The 20,737-nt window shown below is 38.0% G+C and overlaps 1 protein-coding gene across 2 annotated transcripts in view; it reads left to right on the forward strand.

The window, feature by feature from the left end:
- The window catches only part of LOC140231955 (CMP-sialic acid transporter-like), a 32,909-nt gene extending 13,504 nt beyond the window's left edge, over positions 1-19,405 (forward strand). For both annotated transcript variants that reach the window (XM_072312103.1, XM_072312104.1), the window contains 4 exons: positions 12,598-12,935; positions 15,394-15,613; positions 18,201-18,377; positions 19,152-19,405. In XM_072312103.1, the coding sequence (XP_072168204.1) occupies positions 12,598-12,935; positions 15,394-15,613; positions 18,201-18,377; positions 19,152-19,405 (989 nt within the window). The remainder of the gene's footprint in view (positions 1-12,597; positions 12,936-15,393; positions 15,614-18,200; positions 18,378-19,151) is intronic.
- The last annotated feature ends 1,332 nt before the right edge of the window (positions 19,406-20,737 follow it).

Genomic DNA, 20,737 nt, shown 5'->3' on the forward strand with positions numbered 1-20,737 from the left:
TATTGACTCTGCGTAATAAAAAACAAAAACAAAAAAGAAATCAGGTAGTGAAAACATTTGAAGCTTTAATCAGGGCTGCACACTAACCCATTTTTTCTGCCGGTCCAACCTGTCTCTGTCGGACCGGTAAATGCCCCGTTTTACCATTTTTTACCGGTCCGAACAGAAAATTTACCGGTCAACAACGACAACCTGAAAAAACATTAAATGACTTGCAAACTCATTTTCTTGTTTTTTTTTTTTTATGGACGTCCCCCCCCCCCCCCACCCATGTATATTCTACAGATTAATATCTTTTGGAAAACTTGCATTATATATTGCACAAGAAATAAAAAAAAAAAAAGAATAGGAAAAAATAGAATGTTTGTTTGTGAATTACTGTGTAAAATGATAATGAACAAATTCAGATTGTGTCAAATGCGTTTGTGACTTTTTCTAAACATCGGCGCACGAACTTGCTGCATAACCTGCTCTTGGTGGTCAGTTGGATTGCGACGATTTAATGAATTATTTTAGCTGTGATATTTTCTGATGCACGCGCTACAAGGGGTTCTTTATTTTTCTCCCGATAATCTATTCACATTTGTGCATGCGTTCTTGAAAGGTACACGACATGCAGGGCCGAATTCGCAATCCTTTTTTGCGCCCATTTCCACCTCAAATATTAGCGGGTTTGTGACAATTTCATAAATTACTTCGGCTGTAATATTTTCTGATGCACGCGCCAAAAGGGGTTAAAAATGCGTCCTTTATTTTTTCCCGATAAACTCTTCGAATTTCGTAAGTGTGTTCTTAAAAGATGCACCACATGGCCGAATTCATGATACGTTTTGCGCCTATTTCTACCCCAAATATCAGCGGGATTGTGACGATTTCATAAATTACTTCGGCTTGTAATCTTTTATGATGAACGCGCCAAAAGGGGTTGAAAATGTGTCCTTTATTTTTTCCCGATAAATTCTTCGAATTTCATAAGTGCGTTCTTAAAAGATGTTTCACACGGCCGAATTCATGATACTTTTTGCGCCTATTTCTACCTCAAATATCAGCGGCATTGTGGCGATTTCATGAATTACTTCGGATGTAACTTTTTGTGATGCTCGCACCGGCTAGAATGGTTGATAATGCGTCCTTTATTTTTCTCCCCATAATCTCTTCGCATTCCGTACATGCGTTCTTTAAAGGTATACGACACGGCCGAACTCACGTCATTAATATCAGCGGGATTGCGATGATTTTATGAATTTAATTCATAAAATCATCGCAATCCCGCTGATATTTGAGGTAGAAATAGGCGCAAAAAGGATCGTGAGTCTCACGATCCTTTTTGCGCCTATTTCTACCTCAAATATCAGCGGGATTGCGATGATTTTATGAATTACTTCGGCTGTAATCTTTTATGATACACGCGCCAAAAGGGGTTGAAAATGTGTCCTTTATTTTTCCCCGATAAACTCTTTGCATTTCGTAAATACGTTCTTAAAAGATATACGACACGGCCAAAAATCATGATTCTTTTTGCGCCTATTGTTTCCTCAAACTTCAACGGGATTGCGATGATTTCATGAATTATCATTCGGCTGTAATCTTTATGATGCACGGGCCAAAAGGGGTTGAAAATGTGTTCTGTATTTTTCTCCAAATAATCTCTTCGCATTTGGTACATGCGAATACGACATGGCCGAATTCAAGATCCTTTTAGCGCCTATTTCTGCATCAAAATAATATCAGCCAGCCGAATTGTGGCGATTTCATGAATTACTTCGGATGTAATCTTTTGTGATGCACGCACCAGCTATACTGGTTGAAAATGCGTTCTTTATTTTTCTCCCCATAATCTCTTCGCATTCCGTACATGCGTTCTTTAAAGGTACCTGTATACGACACGGCCGAATTCACGATCCTTTTGGCGCCTATTTCTACCTCAAATATCAGCGGGATTGCGATGATTTCATGTATGACTTCGGATGTAATCTTTTATGATACACGCGCCAAAAGGGGTTGAAAATGTGTCCTTTATTTTTCCCCGATAAACTCTTCGCATTTCGTAAATGCGTTCTTAAAAGATACACGACACGGCCAAAAATCATGATTCTTTTGCGCCTATCGTTTCCTCAAACTTCAACGGGATTGCGATGATTTTATGAATTATTATTCGGCTGTAATCTTTATGATGCACGGGCCAAACGGGGTTGAAAATGTGCCCTGTATTTTTCACCCAATAATCACTTCGCATTGCGTACATGCCTATCTACGTCACTGCCGAATTCACGATCCTTTTAGCGCCTATTTCTACATCAAATATCAGCGGGATTGCGATATGTCATTAATTATTTCGTCTGTAATCTTTTGTGATACATGCACCAGAAGGGTTGAAAATGCGTTCTTTATTTTTCTCCCGATAATTTCTTCGCATCTGTGCATGCGTTTTCAAAATTATACACTGCATGCAGGGCCGAATTTGAGATTCTTTTTGCGCCTATTATTGTTATCTCAAATTCCAAGGGGATTGCGAATTTTCATGAATTACTATCTATCTGATCTGATCTATCTGATCTATCTATATGATGCAAACGCCAAAAGGGGTGAAAATGTGTCCTTTATTTTTCTCCCGCTAATCTTTTCCCATTTCGTACGAGCGTTCTTAAAAGGTATACGTCACGGCCGAATTCACGATCCTTTTTGCGCCTATTTCTACCTCAAATATCAGCGGGATTGTGGCGATTTCATGAATTACTTCAGATGTAATCTTTTGTAATGCACGCACCAGAAGGGTAAAAATGTGTTTTTTTATTTTTCTCCCGATAATCTTGTCGCATTTGTGCATGCGTGTTTGATAACCAACACGGCATGCAGGACTGAATTCAAAATCCTTTTTGCGCCCGTTATTTCCTCAAATTTCAACGGGATTGCGTTGATTTCATGAATTGTTATTCGGCTGTAATCTTTTATGATGTACTCACCAAATGTGTCCTTTATTTTTTTTTTCTCTCCTCTATAATCTCTTCGCATTTCTTACATAAGCTTTTGAAAGATACGACGCGGCCGGTCGAATTCATGATCCTTTTTGGGACGATTTCTACCTCAAATATGTAAGCGGGACTGCGATGATTTTATGATTTTTTTCTCCCTAGTATTATCTCTTCACATTTTGTGCATGCATTCTTAAAAAGTACACGGAAGGGCCGATTTCGTGATCCTTTTTGCGCCTATCTTCATTATGAGACCATTCTGAACGAATGAAAATATTCATCTGTGAAATGACTGTGTAAAATGAAAATAAACGCAATCAGATCCATTTACTGTATCGTTGAATATCGAATGTCTTTTTACTTTTTCTAAAAATCAACACAAGTAAATTAGTTCTAACATAACTGCCACGCTGCTGCGAAGCCGGGATCGGATTGATCTTGCGTTAAAAAATCATGAGCAAAATGACTCAGAAATGCGTGCGCTTCTATCAACGCTTCTTGTCTGGCATGACCGCCGATCGCAAGCAAACGAAAAGCAGTTACACTGTTCTATACATGCTTTGCATGTATTGCATTGCATGGCAGTGCGTGAACAGCGCCAAATGCGCAAGCGAGCGCGAATAACTGGTCGACTGCTAGTGCTCAAAACTAATATGTTTACTGTACAAATTGGACCGGTAGACATAAACGAAAACTTGCGTAAAACTTGTTGAACAGTGCGATATCTTGCCTTCTGTTTCTTCCTGATAGGGGCTGCTCTTTTTCTTTCTACTGACCCCACCAATGCTTTTTTCTTACTGGTCATGTCGGACCGGTAACTTGTGGATTTCCTGAAAAGTTACCGGTCCGACAGTGACTTTTACCGGTCTTTGACCGTCGGACCAGCGCCAGTGTGCAGCCCTGCTTTAATAGCCTATAACTTTCTTGATTCTGTGCCTGATATTGAAAAAATCTGTACCATCCTGTGTGTATGGGTTTACTCATTCCAAGAACTAAAGACACTCAAACCATGCAGAAAGCACTTTGTCTGATACATGCAATTTCAAATTTATGACTATCATACCTACACAGGTCAAAAAATTTGGATAATGCAAAATTCAAACTCATATTGAAAAGAATAAAGTTAACAAGATTTGTCAAATATTTGAACACACCATGTGTTACTTATTGGCTAGTCTATCCCAGGAATATATAATATGGGATATTTGGGAATCATTAGTGTGTATTTCTTTATGTTTGCACTTAGCCTGAAATGAGTTAATGCAAAACCTGGGGAAAAAAGTCTGACAAATCATCTGGTTAGGCCCTCTGTAAAAACTTGAGTGCTGTGCAAATATGTTCTAGTTTGCATGGTTGTAAGTAAAACTTGCATTCATTTATGTTAACATTCTGCAGAAAAGATCATGTGAGTTTACAAATTAATAAAGACTAAGAAAAAAATTCTTGACTCTTTGAGATATATAATGTGCGTCCATAATAGTGTGCAATGTTAATGAAATGTGATATACAACTTGTCAAAAAAAAAAAACAATTCTCGACTCTGAGATAATGTGCATCCATTATAGTGTGCAATGTTAATGAAATGTGAAATACAACTTGTCAAAAAAAAAAACACAAAAAAAGATATGTGGTGCATTAATGTACCTTGATTTCTGTTATGCTTTAAGATTAGGTCCATTCTGTAGAAGTGGAAATTTTTGCCTTGTTGAAATTTTTACTCATTTCTCGCAACCAGAAACTAGTGCGAAAAATAAAAGCGTGTGAATATTTTTGCTTGCCATATAGTCTAGTAGTTGATATGTCTTGATTCCTTGGAATTACAAACATGCCACACTCATCTTCAAATGCGGCCTAGCACGAAAAATTAGTCGCGCGAAAATATCCGCTTTTACAGTAGTCCAATAAAACCAAAAACAGTTCTTAAAACATATGTGAATGTTATAGCTACACTGTATGTAAAAACAACAGATCTGCTTTGTTGATGCTATGGGACTTTTTCTTGGCTCTTTGCTCCTTTGTGTTATTCACTGCCTTATAAAGCTGTAATTGTTTCCCCCAAAATGATCAGGATATCACGATGGACATGACCTGTGAAGGCCAGCCAAAGCTTTGTCTGCCATGAAATCCCTGACCTATCCCTCACCGACAGCTGATTCTCAAACAATTCATATATATTGCACAAATTATCTAAAGGCAGGGTGCTCGTGAGGAACAACAGGGCTTTTGACCCGGAGACTAATCTGACTGTACTAAATTGTAGTATGCATTCATACCATAATTTCTTCGGGTTACTCAAGTGTCAAAGGGGCCAAGTAGGCTAAATGTCTTTCACCCGTGGCATTCTTTGCCCACTGCATTGTGTGTGTGTGTGTGAGTGTGTGTGTGTGTTTGTGTGTGTGTGTGTGTGCTTGGGAGGGAAGGGGAATTGTTACAAACTTACTTTAAAAAAAGCAACCCCTCCCCCCCTCCCCCCCCCCCACACACACACACACACAATGGCATTTTGAGGCAGAATCATGATCCTAAACGCTGAATGTAGCATTTTTTTTTGGTGATAGATGAATTCAGTCATTTTTTCAAACGCATTTGGAAATGCCAACTTGAAACGCCATTCAAAGGGTGATTTGAAACACGTTTGAGATCATGATCGCCTTCCTGCGAGTAGATGACGGCAATGCCGTTTTGAAACTCCTTTCTCCAAGCTGGTAAGATCAACTTCTAGTATACTGTACGTGCTGTCGGTTACGAAAAAAAAGAAAAAGAAAAGAAAAAAAAGGTAACGCCTCCTTTGACCTCTACTTCCCGGATCGAACTGCCCAAAGCAACTGCGTAGTGACAACACTTGAATCGCGATTATAGATGTTAAGATAAATGCGGCATTCAAGAAGTGCATTTCAAATTACTTTCGGTCAATTCCACAGAAAGGTTGCATTTTATGAAAATCAAACTATTGAGTATAGATGATCAATGAAGCTTAATTAGATGATCTGGTATTGTTTACTCAAAGCAGCCTTTCACAACGGATATTTTGATACCTCATTTGTGAACATCGGTGAAAGTGGAGTGGAGTTATGTCCGGAAAACCTTCATTTTTCATGAAAATTGCCAATTTTTTGCAGAATTCATGTATCATTTCTGATACACTATTATCACCATAATACAGCTTGTGTAATTCTCAAATGGCTTATTTTCTGAATGTTCTTTGGTCATAGATTGGTTTTATGATGTTCTAGAACTTGTTCCGGCATCAGTAAATATTATTCTCTCAATCTCAAAATGTGGTAGTTGATAGCGTCCCATAAGTCACGTTTTTGTGTCCCATCAGTCACACTGGTTTTCCCTATCCTGCTACTGTACCAATGAGTAGATATTCATACCACTTGGCTCAGGGTAAGCACCAACCCTTTGCTACATTCAGGAAAGAAAATATCTTTCCAGAGACTCTCTGTGTAAGAATATTTCAGAACTTACTTTCCCATGTGAAAAACGGTGGTCCTCAGATGTCCCATAAGTCACGACAGCAATTTTTCGTTGCTGTACGTAATGCAATGATACTTTTCAGACTAAGTATGGTGTTTTCATAAACTGTGATATGATGGATCTAACCATGAACTGAGAAAAATGCATTTGATGCAACTATTTTCTCAAAATACTGGTTTGAAATTGCCGAAAATTGTCACTTTGTCCCATAAGTCACAATGGAATTGACCTTTCGTAAACGCCATTGAAAACGCGTTTTGATACTTGATTCTCCCTCTCGAGTCAGATAAACACAACCAAAGTCACAAGCAAAACTCAAAAGTCTGAGATGGCAGCTACAGAGGGAAAGAGAATTATAGCACCCACATAGGGAAAGGTCATCAACTTTAGGAATTTATCTACAGTCTCATCTAGAGGTTTATAGAATCCAAACGATATGTTGGAGAGAATACGAACTGAATATCTCAAATTTTAACTCTGCACATTTTCATATGTTCATGATCATTTTGACTGTTGGAGGGGGAAGAAAATATAAGTTTTTTTCTTCATGAAGCCAAATGCAGTACGAGCATAGATGTGGGTATGAAGGCCTTTATTTCTTTCTTTAATTAAATTTGAATTGCGGAAGTTAACTTTTTTTATTATAATTCCCCATTTGAAGATTGTGGAAGAAAATTGAAATGGAATACCAGTTTGGATTTGTGTGTGTGTGTGTGTGTGTGTGTGTGTGTAGTTTTTAAACTTGGAACTGTTGTGGATAATAGCAAATTGAAATCCATATTTACATCCTTTGCTAGGTCAAGTAATTCATAATCACATAGAACAAGATATGATTCTCATCATCCACAAAATTTTAATCAACCTGAGCAGTCAAGTGTACAGTGTGTCTTGAATTTTTTCATACATCACTGGCCGTGGTGTGCAAATAAAAGGGAATTCTTTGTCCAGAACAAATGCTGCTTTTGCGGCTGCATACCTTCCTAGGAGAGAGAATAGTTGTATTTACATGTAGACAGGCATTTGTACACGTACATGTACCTCATGGTCTCAAAAAATGACAATATTTGTCAAGTGCCCTAATGTAGCATTTACTCATTGCAGGAAATATTGAACATGTTGTTCTTTTTTTTTTTAAAGTAGATTGCAACTTTTCCCTAAGAGAGTAGGCCTTTTATTAAATCATCAGCAATCTAAACTAATCTGATGCAAAGTGTTTTGTCGTGACTTTTTTGCTCTACCTGAATTTGTATTGCTATGTTTGACCAATCTCACTGTTGTGAGAAGACTTGTTTTTTTCAACTCCTCATTTTGGTCAGATTGCAGGGAACCAATGATTGTTCTGTGTGTTTGATTTTATTTCAAGTCAATATGAAAGTGAAGTTTCACTTTGACATCTGTGATTCCTCGAAAGAATTTACACGTGGCAACAATGAACAGTCTGTTTGATGTTTGATGCATCCTGTTTAAAGGTCATATATTCCTTTTACAAACGTCACAAAATTTTGCAGAGTTGAAGAATTATATCACCCAACATCGTGGAATGAAATCTGAGGGTAACACACCTCAGAGTATTTAAAGGGGCATAGTCCCGGTAGTATAGATGGCGCTGTTGATGATACTGCGGATCACCGCAGCATTGATACGAAGGTTACCGAAGTTGAGCTGTTATCAAGAGTAAAGTGTGTAGGTGTTGCTAAGTAACATTGCCTTTGTTGTCTTCTTTGCACATCGCGCAGTCTGTAGTAATGCCAGGGTGCATGCATATGTGCTTGTTATTATGACATCACAAAAGAAGTTTGCTTAAGCTGTCATCCTTCTCAGCCGAATCATGAGCCGAACTGTGATCGGACCACTGACTACAGTGAATCGGACTTCTTCGGACTCGGGGAAAGTAGGCCAAAGCGTAAGCGCCAAAGAGAAGTCGATAGCGTAGGTCTCTATAGGAAACTTGCGCCGTGCGCCCGCGTACGCATTTGACTAAAACACCGGGACCATGTACCTTTAAAACAGACATATGAAAAACTACTCCCATGTCACTCAAGAAGTTGCTCCCCTTGTGCAGCCATAATAAAGGTTGGAATTTGTTTTGGGATCCGAACAGATTCACTGGAAATTTGTAGTATTGTCCCCCCCCCCCCCCCCCTCATCATAATGAAGTTTCAAATTTTATAATTCTTAGGAAAGGTCTGAATTGCCTACCTCTACAATATGCCAGCTTATGAAAGGAATCTTTTAATTTTTAGGGTTGGACAAGGGACAGATGAACATTTAATTTTTCACCTTTGCTTTGATTATAATTTGATATGCCAGTAAGACTTTGATTTAATAGGTCATACAATATGCCTTCACTCTATAAATGCCCATTTCATGCCCAAATGACATTATTGTGTTAGCAAGAGGTTTATAAAATCTTTTATCTCCAACCTTACCAGCATTTACCATCTTAACTTAAATTGTAGTGGAACGATCTTGAAGCTGTACAATTGTTAATCATTATCCTGTCTAAGAGGTTTTTCTTTTCTTGCCATTCGTGTAGATGACATATGATATTGTGAACATGTGTAGCCTAGAATATAAGTTTGTACTTGGGAAAAGCGATTGGCGTAGCAAATATTGATTTAAAACACCTGTGAAATCTCACTCATGGATGCATCTGTTGATCGAATTCACGCCGAGTGCTTAGGCTAAACGTTGATGATGGCCATTAAATTTATGATGGTACACATGCACTTACCAGCTGACTAGTGCATATTTAACTATAATTAGCCTCTCCAGCGTAATTGACTTGAAAATGTGAAGTTAAAGGACAAGTTCACCTTCATAAACATAAAGATTGAGAGAATGCAGCAATATTAGTAGAACACATCAGTGAAATTTTGAGGAAAATTGGACAATCGATGCAAAAGTTATGAATTTTAAAAATTTTTGTGTTGGAACCGCTGGATGAGGAGACTACTAAGGCTCGTGATGTCATATGAGTACAACAGTATAAAGAAAATATAAAGAAAATTCAACATATTTTCACTTTGTTCGCATAACAAAAGAGCACTTGACTTGCCTCTTTCTAAAGACAATGGGAATAATATTACCCATAACATATGTCAGTAACGAGTCAAGGGAATGTGTACTTTTTTCAAAAGATGAAATTTTGTGAAATTCTCTTTATATTTTCCTTGTATTGTTGTATGCATGTGACATCATACACTGCAGTAGTCTTCTCATCCAGCGGTGACTGCACAAAAACTTCAAAAATTCATAACTTTTGAACGGATTGTCCAATTTTCCTCAAACTTTTAATGATGTGTTCTACTAATATTGCTGCATTCTCTCAATCCTTATGTTTATGAAGGTGAACTTGTCCTTTAAATATATGGAGTTCTGTAAAAGTCAAAATTTGAGGGAAATCTGCAGTGGGCGAGCTCTAAGTCTTCAGTCATTCTCCATAATGAGAGACTCACCAAAAAACTCACAAAAAATAGCAAACTGCTGCAGCAGTGTATTAATTCCTAGGATTTCAATATATATTACTGCCATTACGTTGCATGTGATGGCAAAGTTTTGTGAGGGCAAGTCTTGTTTGCAACAGACTGATATCAGCAATCATTCAGGAAACGGTAGTTAATACTGAACCCATGTTTATATATTATATATACCTCACAGTACAAAACTTGCCACAGAAACCCTGTAGTTAACAAACCATGCCATATCGTGCTCAAAAAGCATATAGTAGCACAGTGGTCCCTGCAAAATCAGGAGGGGTCGGGAGACAAGTTTACTCCCATTTTAAGTGGTTCGTGATTACTCAGTGAGCACTGTAGTACATAAGTGGTATCGATGGTATTGTGTTCAGTTTTATGCCCCAGCCACGAAGTGTTACCAGAGGTATTGTGTATTGTATTTGTCCTTTCATGATCAACAGACATAAAGAACGAAACTTGGAATTCTTTCCGCACTCCGTTGAAAAGCACCTCCCTTCCAAATTTTACTCAGATGACATGTACTGTAGAGCAAATAGAATACCTATCAGTATTTATATGTGCATAAGCAATTCCGGCTTTCTCTGAATGGTGCCACGTCCCCAAAGCTACGCCTGGGTAAGTATGTAGCAGTGAACTCTTTTGAAATGTGTCCTTCCTGTGTAGTGGGAAGAGTTCCACCCTTGGGAATGGCTTTATAACTCAATGACTTCTTTTAGGAGATGCAAAAGAGTAACCCCAAATGTACGGAAGTTCAATGACAATGCAAAGCGCCACATGTGCACTGTGTAGTGATTGTGTTGTGAACAGGAAAATTACACTCCTGCAATTCCCTCATTTGTTTTGGTGCTGTTTTGTTTTGTTTTATTTTTGCTATCGAAATCATAACTTAAATGAATTATTAATGAGAATGCGCAGCCAGGGCAAAAATTAGCAAAGGTTTTTTTTTTTTCTTCTTCTTGTATGTGTCTTCTTGTCATTATATTTAAACAGTTTTTCAAAAAGGTAAAAGGATTGCCTGCATGTGCTCAATAAAGTATCTCCAAAGATTTTCCTGTATGCACTCTAATCTCTCCTCTGGCAATAGGCCAATCACAAATGATGTCATATAATCAAAGATTTTGAGCCATAGCCTGGGAATGGGTTACTAATCAAATGCAAGTGGATGAATCTCAGTGAGGATCTCAAAGCTGATATGAAGTTAGAAGTTCATGCTTTCCACATTTGATAAAAACAGACAAACATGCAAAGACTGGTATAGAAAGAATCACTGATAAAGTACAGCTATTCAAAGCTGTTTATAGGAGAATGAACATGATGATATCAATTGTGGGGAACAAGCTAAGGGCCAAAGGCCTGTCAGTGGCTTATTCCAAGAAAGTTTACAACATATTATTGTTATTAAATAAAATAATCCACAAAAAAGCCTGTGAATAAATAAAGAAAACAATAAAAAGTAGGAATTTTGATCATACACTATCATTAAAGTATCAAACATTTTGTTTTGTGATACAAATGTACATGCTCTGTGTAATATCCCTGAAGTTCAATCACATCACAACGTGGTGTCTAAACAACTGTCTGTAGTAAGATCAACACATCTTGGTGAAAAGCATGCTGTTCACCTCTTTTGCCAACCTTTCCATTATTTTTTTCCTACAAAGTTTTATCATTAAATAGCAGTTGTCATCAGTGCAGTGTGGTCTTGGATTCATGTCAAATAATTTGTAGGTGTTACAAACAGACCTGGAAATTTGTCAGGTTTTACATCTTAGGAGATCGGTTCAATCCACATATTATTAATATTTTTGAGCTTTGACCTTAATTTGCATATCAAGGTTACCAAGATTGAATCAGATCAAGAAGTTATATTATGGAAATGAGCTAGACAGTATGTTCCCTGTGTGTGCAAAATCTTGGGGGATAAGGCATGTACTAACCTAGATAGAGAGAAGTATTTCTGACGTTAGAACCTAATTTTCTCAGCCAATATAGCATCCGAGTATTAAAAGAGATTGTTTTACGAAATGATCCATGCAATACACGTGTATATCCAATTTTCCTCAAACTTATGAATTTTAAAGTGTCGGTTCCATCATTGCTTAATAAGGAGACTGCTACTATTACTACAGTTGATGATATCATTATGGACAACAATATAAAAAATATACAGAAAATGCAACATATTTTCACTTTTCTATGAAAAAGCACTTGACATTGCCTCTTACAGAAAGTAGGGGGAATAAGATTACCCCCAACAATATGTCAGTAACAAGTTGATGGAATGTGTGCTTTTCATAAAAAATAAATTTTGTGATATTTGGTAGTGGCATGGTTCACTTTTGAAACATTTGATCACCTTTCATGGCATGTTCTGGCTTGTAGCTCACTCTCAGACGCTGCAGCATGCTTTCAAAATTTTGACTGCACACACACACACACACACACACGCTCAATACAACTGTTGCATTGTTTTGACTATATACAATGGAAATCATCCAAATGGCATTGTATTTTCTGCTATTTCCCCTGATTTGAATCCATGTTTTCTGATCTGAAAGGAATTACCATCATCAAAAACAATTGAATAGATATTTTGTTTTACAGGTGAGAAATGCTGCCTTCAACTTGCACTATTTTCTTTATCCCACCACCTTCCCTCCCTGCAGAAGGAGTAAGTCTCTCCTTCAAGATTTACATCCTGTGTGTGTTAACCTTCAATGCAACGGGATACATCCTCCTCGTTCGCTTCACCCGGTCCCAAGATGGCCCACTCTACTACCCGACCACCACCGTGTTCCTGTCGGAGTGCTCCAAACTCTTCATCAGCCTCCTGATCCTGGTGAACGAGCACCGCAGCCTGCTGGGGATGGTGCGAGACGTCTACCACAATGTCCTGTGCAGCCCATCGGACACCTTCAAGATGTGCATCCCCAGTATCATCTACGCCCTGCAGAACAACCTGGCCTTCATAGCCCTCTCCAACCTGGATGCGGCCACATACCAGGTATCAGGCTGATGCTGCTCCAATATACAGTGTGTCTCTAAAAAAAGTAAACCCAACTTCAACAGCAAATTTTTAGAAAACTATAAAATATTTGCACATTATTTTTTCATGGTTAGATAGTCCAATAAGTCCTCTATCCAATGATACCACGTAGGTTATGTAATTCTCATGCATGACTGAGCATGATTCAACTTAGTTAATGGGTGTGAAATCATCACTGTGGCAAGATATTTCTTGCTATTGTCATGCATTCAGGGCATATCTGAAGTTAAATTTTTGTCACATGTTAGGCCTATGATTACATAACAACTTCAGCAAAGGTTGTTCCTGACACATTCACACTTCACATGCTTTCCAAACATGGTACAGTTGACAATTGAGCAGAAAGTATTCCTGGTAACTCAATACCAGGAAACAAGATGTTTCGTGGAAGTTCAAGAGGCTTTTCGGGTGCAGTTCCCTGACAGGCAGCCTGCAACAAAAAGAGCCATCTGGTACAATGTGAGAAAGTATGCTGATCACGGAACTTGCCACAGTGATGATTTCACACCCATTCACTAAGTTGAATCATGCTCAGTCATGCATGAGAGTTACATAATCTACGTGGTATCATTGGACAGAGGACTTACAGGACTGTATTGGACTATCTAACCATGAAAAAATAATGTGTAAATATTTTACAGTTTTCTGAAAATTTGCCGTTGAAGTTGGGTTTACTTTTCTTAGAGACACACTGGACAGGAGATGATGGTGATGCAATGATGAAAACGATGATAATAAAGATTGTGATGATGATGATGATGAAGAAGATGGTAATGATATTGATGGATCCAGGACAACTCGCCCTCGAGACAGGTCGCCCCGAAGACAGCCCGCCCTCGTTTTTCGAGGGCGAGTTGTCTTGGGTCCGAGGGTGAGTTGTCTCAAGTGGCGAAGGAATATACCCCAAATGTTTGATTTAATTTCAGACAAAATAAAAGCTGCTTAAAATGATTTTGCATTTATCTGCCTAAATTAAATTTAAGAATGCATACAGTTTCTATCTTCTATGATTAAAATCACTCTTAAAATGAAAATTATGGCATTTTGTTTTTCCCAGCCCTGAGATCGCTAGAATTGCCGAATCGCCCCCTGATTCTTCTCGGCAAACTGCAGTAAATTTTTTGACTTTGAAATTTGAATGCACCTCTTTGACTTCATTTATGATTCAGGTTTGTATTATTGATTAATGATGCTAGATAGTATGTTAAATTTGATTAATATTTCACTGTCTTCGTTTATTCAGCAAAAGAAGAAGAAGATACGCCTCTTTTTCTCCCGCTGGCGCGGCATGCATTGTAGACTGCGTGCTGCATTGTGTTCCTGTAGCTGTTAACTGGAGCACAATGCAGCCTACAATGCATGCCGCGCCAGCGGGAGAAAAAGAGGCGAAGGCGAGATCGTATCTTCTTCTTCTTTTGCTGAATAAACGAAGACAGTGAAATATTAATCGAATTAAACCTACTATCTAGCATCATTAATCAATAATACAAACCTGAATCATAAATGAAGTCTAAGAGGTGCATTCAAAGTCAAAAAATTTACTGCAGTTTGCCGAGAAGAACCAGGGGGCGAGCTCAAATTGGGCATGGACGTTTCGGCAATTCTTGAGATCTCAGGGCTGGGAAAATGCGATAACAAAATGCCATAATTTTCATTTTAAAAATGATTTTAATCGGAGAAAATAGAAACTGTGTGCATTCTTAAATTTAATTTAGGCAGATGAATGCAAAATCATTTTAAGCAGCTTTTATTTTGTCTGAAATTAAATCAAACATTCGTGGTATATTCCTACGCCACTTGAGACAACTCACCCTCGGACCCAAGACAACTCGCCCTCGAAAAACGAGGGCGAGCTGTCTTCGGGGCGACTTGTCTCGAGGGCGAGTTGTCTGGCGCCCATATTGATGAAGCTGGCATTGATAGTAATGGAGAAGATGATCATAATGAAGATGCTGATGATATAAATGATGGAGATGGTAAAAGTAATGGTGAAGATTTTGTAATAATAATGATGGAAAAGATGATAATGATGAAGATTTTGATGATGGTGAAGATAGTGATGTTAGTGATGAAAAAAAAAAAAGAATGATTATGAATATTGTTAGAAACGAAACACAACCTGCAGCCACATTTTTGGTCAAGATTCTCGAAACTACAGTGCTTCTACAATTGTATTTGAAATACCATAGGAGATACATAAAACTGTTGAAAGTCTCAAAGGCTGAGAGTTGGGCATATCTGCCCTTAAAGATCTTCTTAATTTGATAAAACTTGTTGGTAACAGTAAGGCTAGTGAAAGTGAAAAAAAAAAAAGCACAGAAGTTACAACTTTTCTTTTTCTGTTTTGTTTTGTGCGAAGTACAGATTACATTTACATCACATCGAGCTGATTTTTGTTTTGTGTTTTGATGTCCAGATTTCCTACCAAGTAAAGATCATCACCACAGCCATATTTATGGTGATAATGATTGGGAAGAAGATCAGCTCAACACAGTGGCTAGCCATCATTCTGCTGTTTGCGGGTGTGGCGATGGTACAGGTTGAGTCTGCCACAACCAACAAGGACCAGAAGCATTATAACTACACCAAAGGGTTGATAGCCATCATAGTTTCCTGTCTCTGCTCAGGATTTGCAGGTCAGACATCAATCCGAGCTATATGCTAGTTGGTATTTTAACATCAGTATCAATCCCAACAATATTCTATTTCAGTTCAATTCGTCTTGTATTATGATCAATCCCAGCTATGTGCTAATCTGGTATTTTAAAATCAATTTCAATCCCAACTATAATCTAGTTCAAATCATCTTGTCTCATAATCAATCCTAGCTATATACTAGTTGATATTTTAGAATCAATATAAACTTTCTAGCTATATGCTAGTTGGAATTTTAAAATTGATATCAATTTTACCTATATGCTATTTGGTATTTTAAAATGGATATCAATCCGAGCTATATACTACTTGATATTTTAGAATTGATATCAATTTCAGCTATATGCTAGTTGGTATTTTAAAATCAATATCAATTCCAGCTATTGCTAGTTGATACTTTAAAATTGCATTTTGTGTACACATGCTGCTATATTGTCTCTTTACATTGAGTGCAGTAGGACCTACACCTACACCACAAAACATGCAATCTCGAAACGAAACCGACTCCATGGTTCACCCTAGGTGTCTAGAAATTGTCAGTAAATGGTATCAACCAGGCACATGTGCCATACCAAGAACTGAACTGAACTGAGTGCAATTCTGTATCAAGTGCAAAGAGAATGGTACAATGGTAAACTCTATATCACCAGTAAATCTTTCGTGTGAATATAGAAAAATGCACAAAATTGAAAGGCTGGGGATAAGTCCTAAGTAATTCACTATGAAGACCTATCAATTGATTTCTTGTAAAGACATTTCTTCAGGACTTAGCTGAAGGGTCTAAGACATTGCGTTCTGCTCATCCATCCCTTCCAGAAAGTGGAAGTTACTTTTAAAGAAAAAAATCCTTCTTTGATATTTTTTTACTTCATAAAGAAGTATTCCCCATAGGACTAGTGTTGACAGTGAAGATGGCCTAATCATAATATGCTGAAATGGCTACTCTGTGTCATGCCGACAGCTAGACACAGTAAACAGGTAGCCCACAGTGCACCATTGGCATGACAACAGCACATTTGATTATCTGGCTAAGGGGGTTAAAATCTTATTTTTCCTCGAACTGTTTGTGACTGTTGGCTGATTAGAGGGATATAGCCTCTGTCTGTCTCCAGCCCTCACACTTCCTGTCCCTCCATGATCCCCCAACGAACCGAGTCCATGTAGTGAGGCCAATTGTGCCAAACTCTCACAAAGTACACAAAGTACTATTCCTGGCATGATTTTGTTGTTGTTGCTGCTGCTGCTGAAAACTTAATTCTTTCAAGGATAAAAGTTAGATTATATGTTGAATCAGTGCATTAAAGATGACGAAATATTGTTGAGCAAGTTGTGGCTTGCTGGCTGAATTGTCGTGCAACTTGTGGTTCAATACTAGCATGACAATTAATCCCCTGCACAGCAGAAGGATTGTGGTCTTTGGCTTCAGAGACACTGCAGCCATTGTTTTGAAGGCTTTATGCACAAGATTCTGATATTACAAACAAGGGAATTCCTTGCGTTATAACAAAACAGTGTGCATGATTTAAGCTTGCATGTTTCAATGTTACGTTGGTTCAGAGTACGTCCTCCAACACAGCTTACTTTGTGAATGGATAGACAAACCTTGGGGTAATTTTTTTTTTTTTTTTTTGAGGGGGGGGGGGGAGAGGAGGTACACAGTCATTCCTCTGGGGTGATATTCTGAAATCCTTCCTAGAAAGAAATTTCTTCCTAAGTCAGGATTTTTTCCTAAGTGGTATTCTGAAAATCTTCCTAAGTTTTTTCCTAAGTCTGTTCCTAAGTTGTTGTTTTTTTTTTTTTCCCCTAAACTTAGGAAGAAACTTAGGAAGGGGGTGGGAGTATGCAAATTTCTGACTTAGGAAGAAGTTGGTATTCTAGTTAGGAAGATATTTAGGAAAGCTCCACCCCTGTCCTAAGTACGTTGTTAAGAATAGCAAGCTGTAAACGTTGTGATAGGTGCGCTTGTCATTCACTGTGCACACATGTCCTTAGATGCTTGAAATGAGTGAGAAAGTGAGAAAGGGGACATGCTTGACATTTTTGTCCATGGTTTAAACCATGGTTTCATTTGTACCACCTTCGTGAATTCGGGCCATAGTGTTCAAGACCACTTAACGCCCTTCTCATTCTCAACAGACGATATGCTCACTAATCTCCTGATATCTTTTGTTTGAATTTCAGGTAATTTATTGTTGCTTCTTATCTCTTACACAGATACATGTATGCCAACTTACTTTTTTTTTGCAGTATTTTGTACTAGTTTTAGCCCAATGTACTGCAGGTTTCATGAAATTTTTGTTTCCAGATTGTATTACTACACATATCTGTTGAAAGAAATATTAAAAATACTGTTTTTCCACAAAAAGAATGTGCTTTTTTAGCCTTCAGAACACTGCAATGTTGTTAACAAGATTGTATCCCTGCTTACAGGATACAGAACATTTTCAGTTTATTGCCAAATGGAAGACTTACATGTTTACTGCAAGGAGTCCACATTTTGATTGACCCATAGTTATTGCATCTGTAGATAAAATTTTGACTCTTACCCCCGCTTGTTCTTTATTGCAGGTGTTTATTTTGAAAAGGTCCTCAAAGGTTCAGACACAACTCTGTGGATACGCAACGTGCAGATGTATCTGTTTGGAATCATCAGTGCTTTCGTAGGTGTATGCACCAAAGATTTCAAGAACGTAGTGGAAAATGGTTTCCTCCATGGCTACAATATTTATGTCTACGGAATAATCGGTAAGACAGAAAAAAAGTCCTTGTCATTCCTTTGTCTGAATTATTGTGTGTTGGAGGATTTACTCAGTACAATGCGCAAGTGCAATTGAATTGATGTAAACCTGATTTTCAGGGCCCTGTGTGTTTAGTATAGTGCACTTTCATTATAACCAACATGATTATAACAAAATTCCGGTTGCAACGAAGTAAAAATTCAGGCCGTAACATTATCTGCTCTATGTGCTTTTATTGTTTATCTGTTCGATTATAACAAAATTTCGATATAACGAAAGAAAACTGCTGGTCCCTAGGACTTCGTTATAATGGGAGTCCACTGTAGTCAAAGACATTCAAAAAGAATGATTAACTACCCAAGAGACTTGTAAGAAGCAGTTGTGAAAAAAAAAACCAACAAACAAACAAACAATGCATGTTTCAATCACAATAAAATTCTCTGTATCTTGTTTTTTATTGTTTTAGTTTGCTTGTTTCTGTCTATCATAATTTTTTGCTGTTTTTCTTCTTCAGTGTAAACATTAGCAGGATAAATAAAAGTACTTGCGTAGATTTCCTCAAGTTTGCTTGTGGATTTTTCAAAGTGACTTTTCTGGTAGTCAATATCAGTCTTCAACACCTTGCACCACCTTCTCATCATTGTTTGCTGCTATGTTAATCTAGCCAGTAATTGTAAAAATATTTATATTGGCATACTGTTCTGACTCGTGTCATTAGAAATGAAAAATCCTCTGTATCTATTTTGAATGTTCTTGTTGCCCATCTCTCTTTTGTTTATAGCACTGGCCAGTATAGGAGGCTTGTATACATCAGTGGTAGTCAAATACACGGATAACATCATCAAGGGCTTCTCAACATCGGTCTCCATAGTGATGGCCGCTCTAGGCTCCTTCATCCTCTTCCATAAGTCATTCGGATGGCTCTTTTGCACCGGCTCGCTTCTCGTCATCGTGGCCGTATACCTCTACAGCCTGCCGAAGCCAGCGACGACGGTGGCGAGCAAGGGACCCCAGAAGGGACCGCAAAATGTCTAGCATGTTCTTTTCTTTGAGGGGGGGGGGGGGGGGGGATGATTTGCGGGATGGATGGATGGAAAGATGGATTGCTGTTGGTCAAGGAGCCCCATTTTGAGGTGCCCCCACCACTTGATGAAACATTTTCTTCACTCCAGTGAAAAGAGTGCAGCCATCGTAGTCTCAACTTTGGCAGGATGTTGTCAGCGTGAGATGAATCCAGAGAGATGCACGCTGATGGTGGAAGGAGAGGAAGAATTTATGTCTGTTTTTTTAACATTTTCATTTCTTAATCCAGTCCTCGTGCACTCAGATTTAGCCTTTTTGTCACTTTGAAGTTAGAAATTGTTTTCTAACCTGAATGAACGTTTCTCAGCTGATATATCTTGTCGTGTAGAAATCTTTTCCTGTCTTACTAATGTGCATGTATATGTTAGTGCTTCTCTGACACAACTTTGTGACACATGTGTTGTATTCTTCCAACAGAACATGAAACGCTTTATGCCCAGAAACCTACAATGCGTTCAGTAGAGCTTGTGTAATACAATGAAAGTGAACTGGAAATGTGGTTTTTAGACAGAACAAGAAAGGAAGAAATTCTGTCTCTGTCTGTGATACAAATGACGTACAGGTCTGAGTGCGTCAGTGGAAATTGTGTGCAGAAGGTAACTATGGAGTGCTTAAATGACAAGGCGAAGCCAAATGGGTTTAGGCTTGATTTCATAGTTACGGCATGCACACCATTCCTACTGATGCATAAAAAAGACATGCAACATATGTTTTATAGAACGGGGGATGATTTTTGCCAGAAATCCATTTTTCAATCATGTAACTTGATATCAAATTTACTGGATGCATTTATTTTTGGCTTGCCATAGACTAAAAATCATGCATCCAGTATTTCCAACCATGCCTCCAGTAATTACTGGATGCATAGTTTGCAAGCCAATAGGCATTTATTCTGACTGCGCAAAATCTTTCCAAAGTGCGTGATAACATGTTTACAGTAGCTATTGTCATGAGGCAATGTGCGGCCAGTGAAAATCAACGCACAGTTCTCGACCAATGAGATTGTAGGATTTACGTTATCTGTTCTACAATGTGCATTGCCTACCCAGAGTTACAACAACTTTCTTTTAGGGAAGTTGAAGTGAGATGATATGTTGTAATCCTTATGCATAACAGTACTTCTGTAATTATTCAAAAGAGAAACATCATTGTAAATTTAGTATTTTGACTCTCTAATGTGAAAAGTTAAGACAAAGGGTTCTGGAGGTGAAAAGTCATGAATCTATTTAAAAATGTAGAGTAGTGCAAGTTTTTTATTTTATTACCTCCGCCAAGGGAGGAGGT

This window comes from Diadema setosum, chromosome 8 (assembly GCF_964275005.1).
Source record: "Diadema setosum chromosome 8, eeDiaSeto1, whole genome shotgun sequence".
Classification (NCBI taxonomy): domain Eukaryota; kingdom Metazoa; phylum Echinodermata; class Echinoidea; order Diadematoida; family Diadematidae; genus Diadema; species Diadema setosum.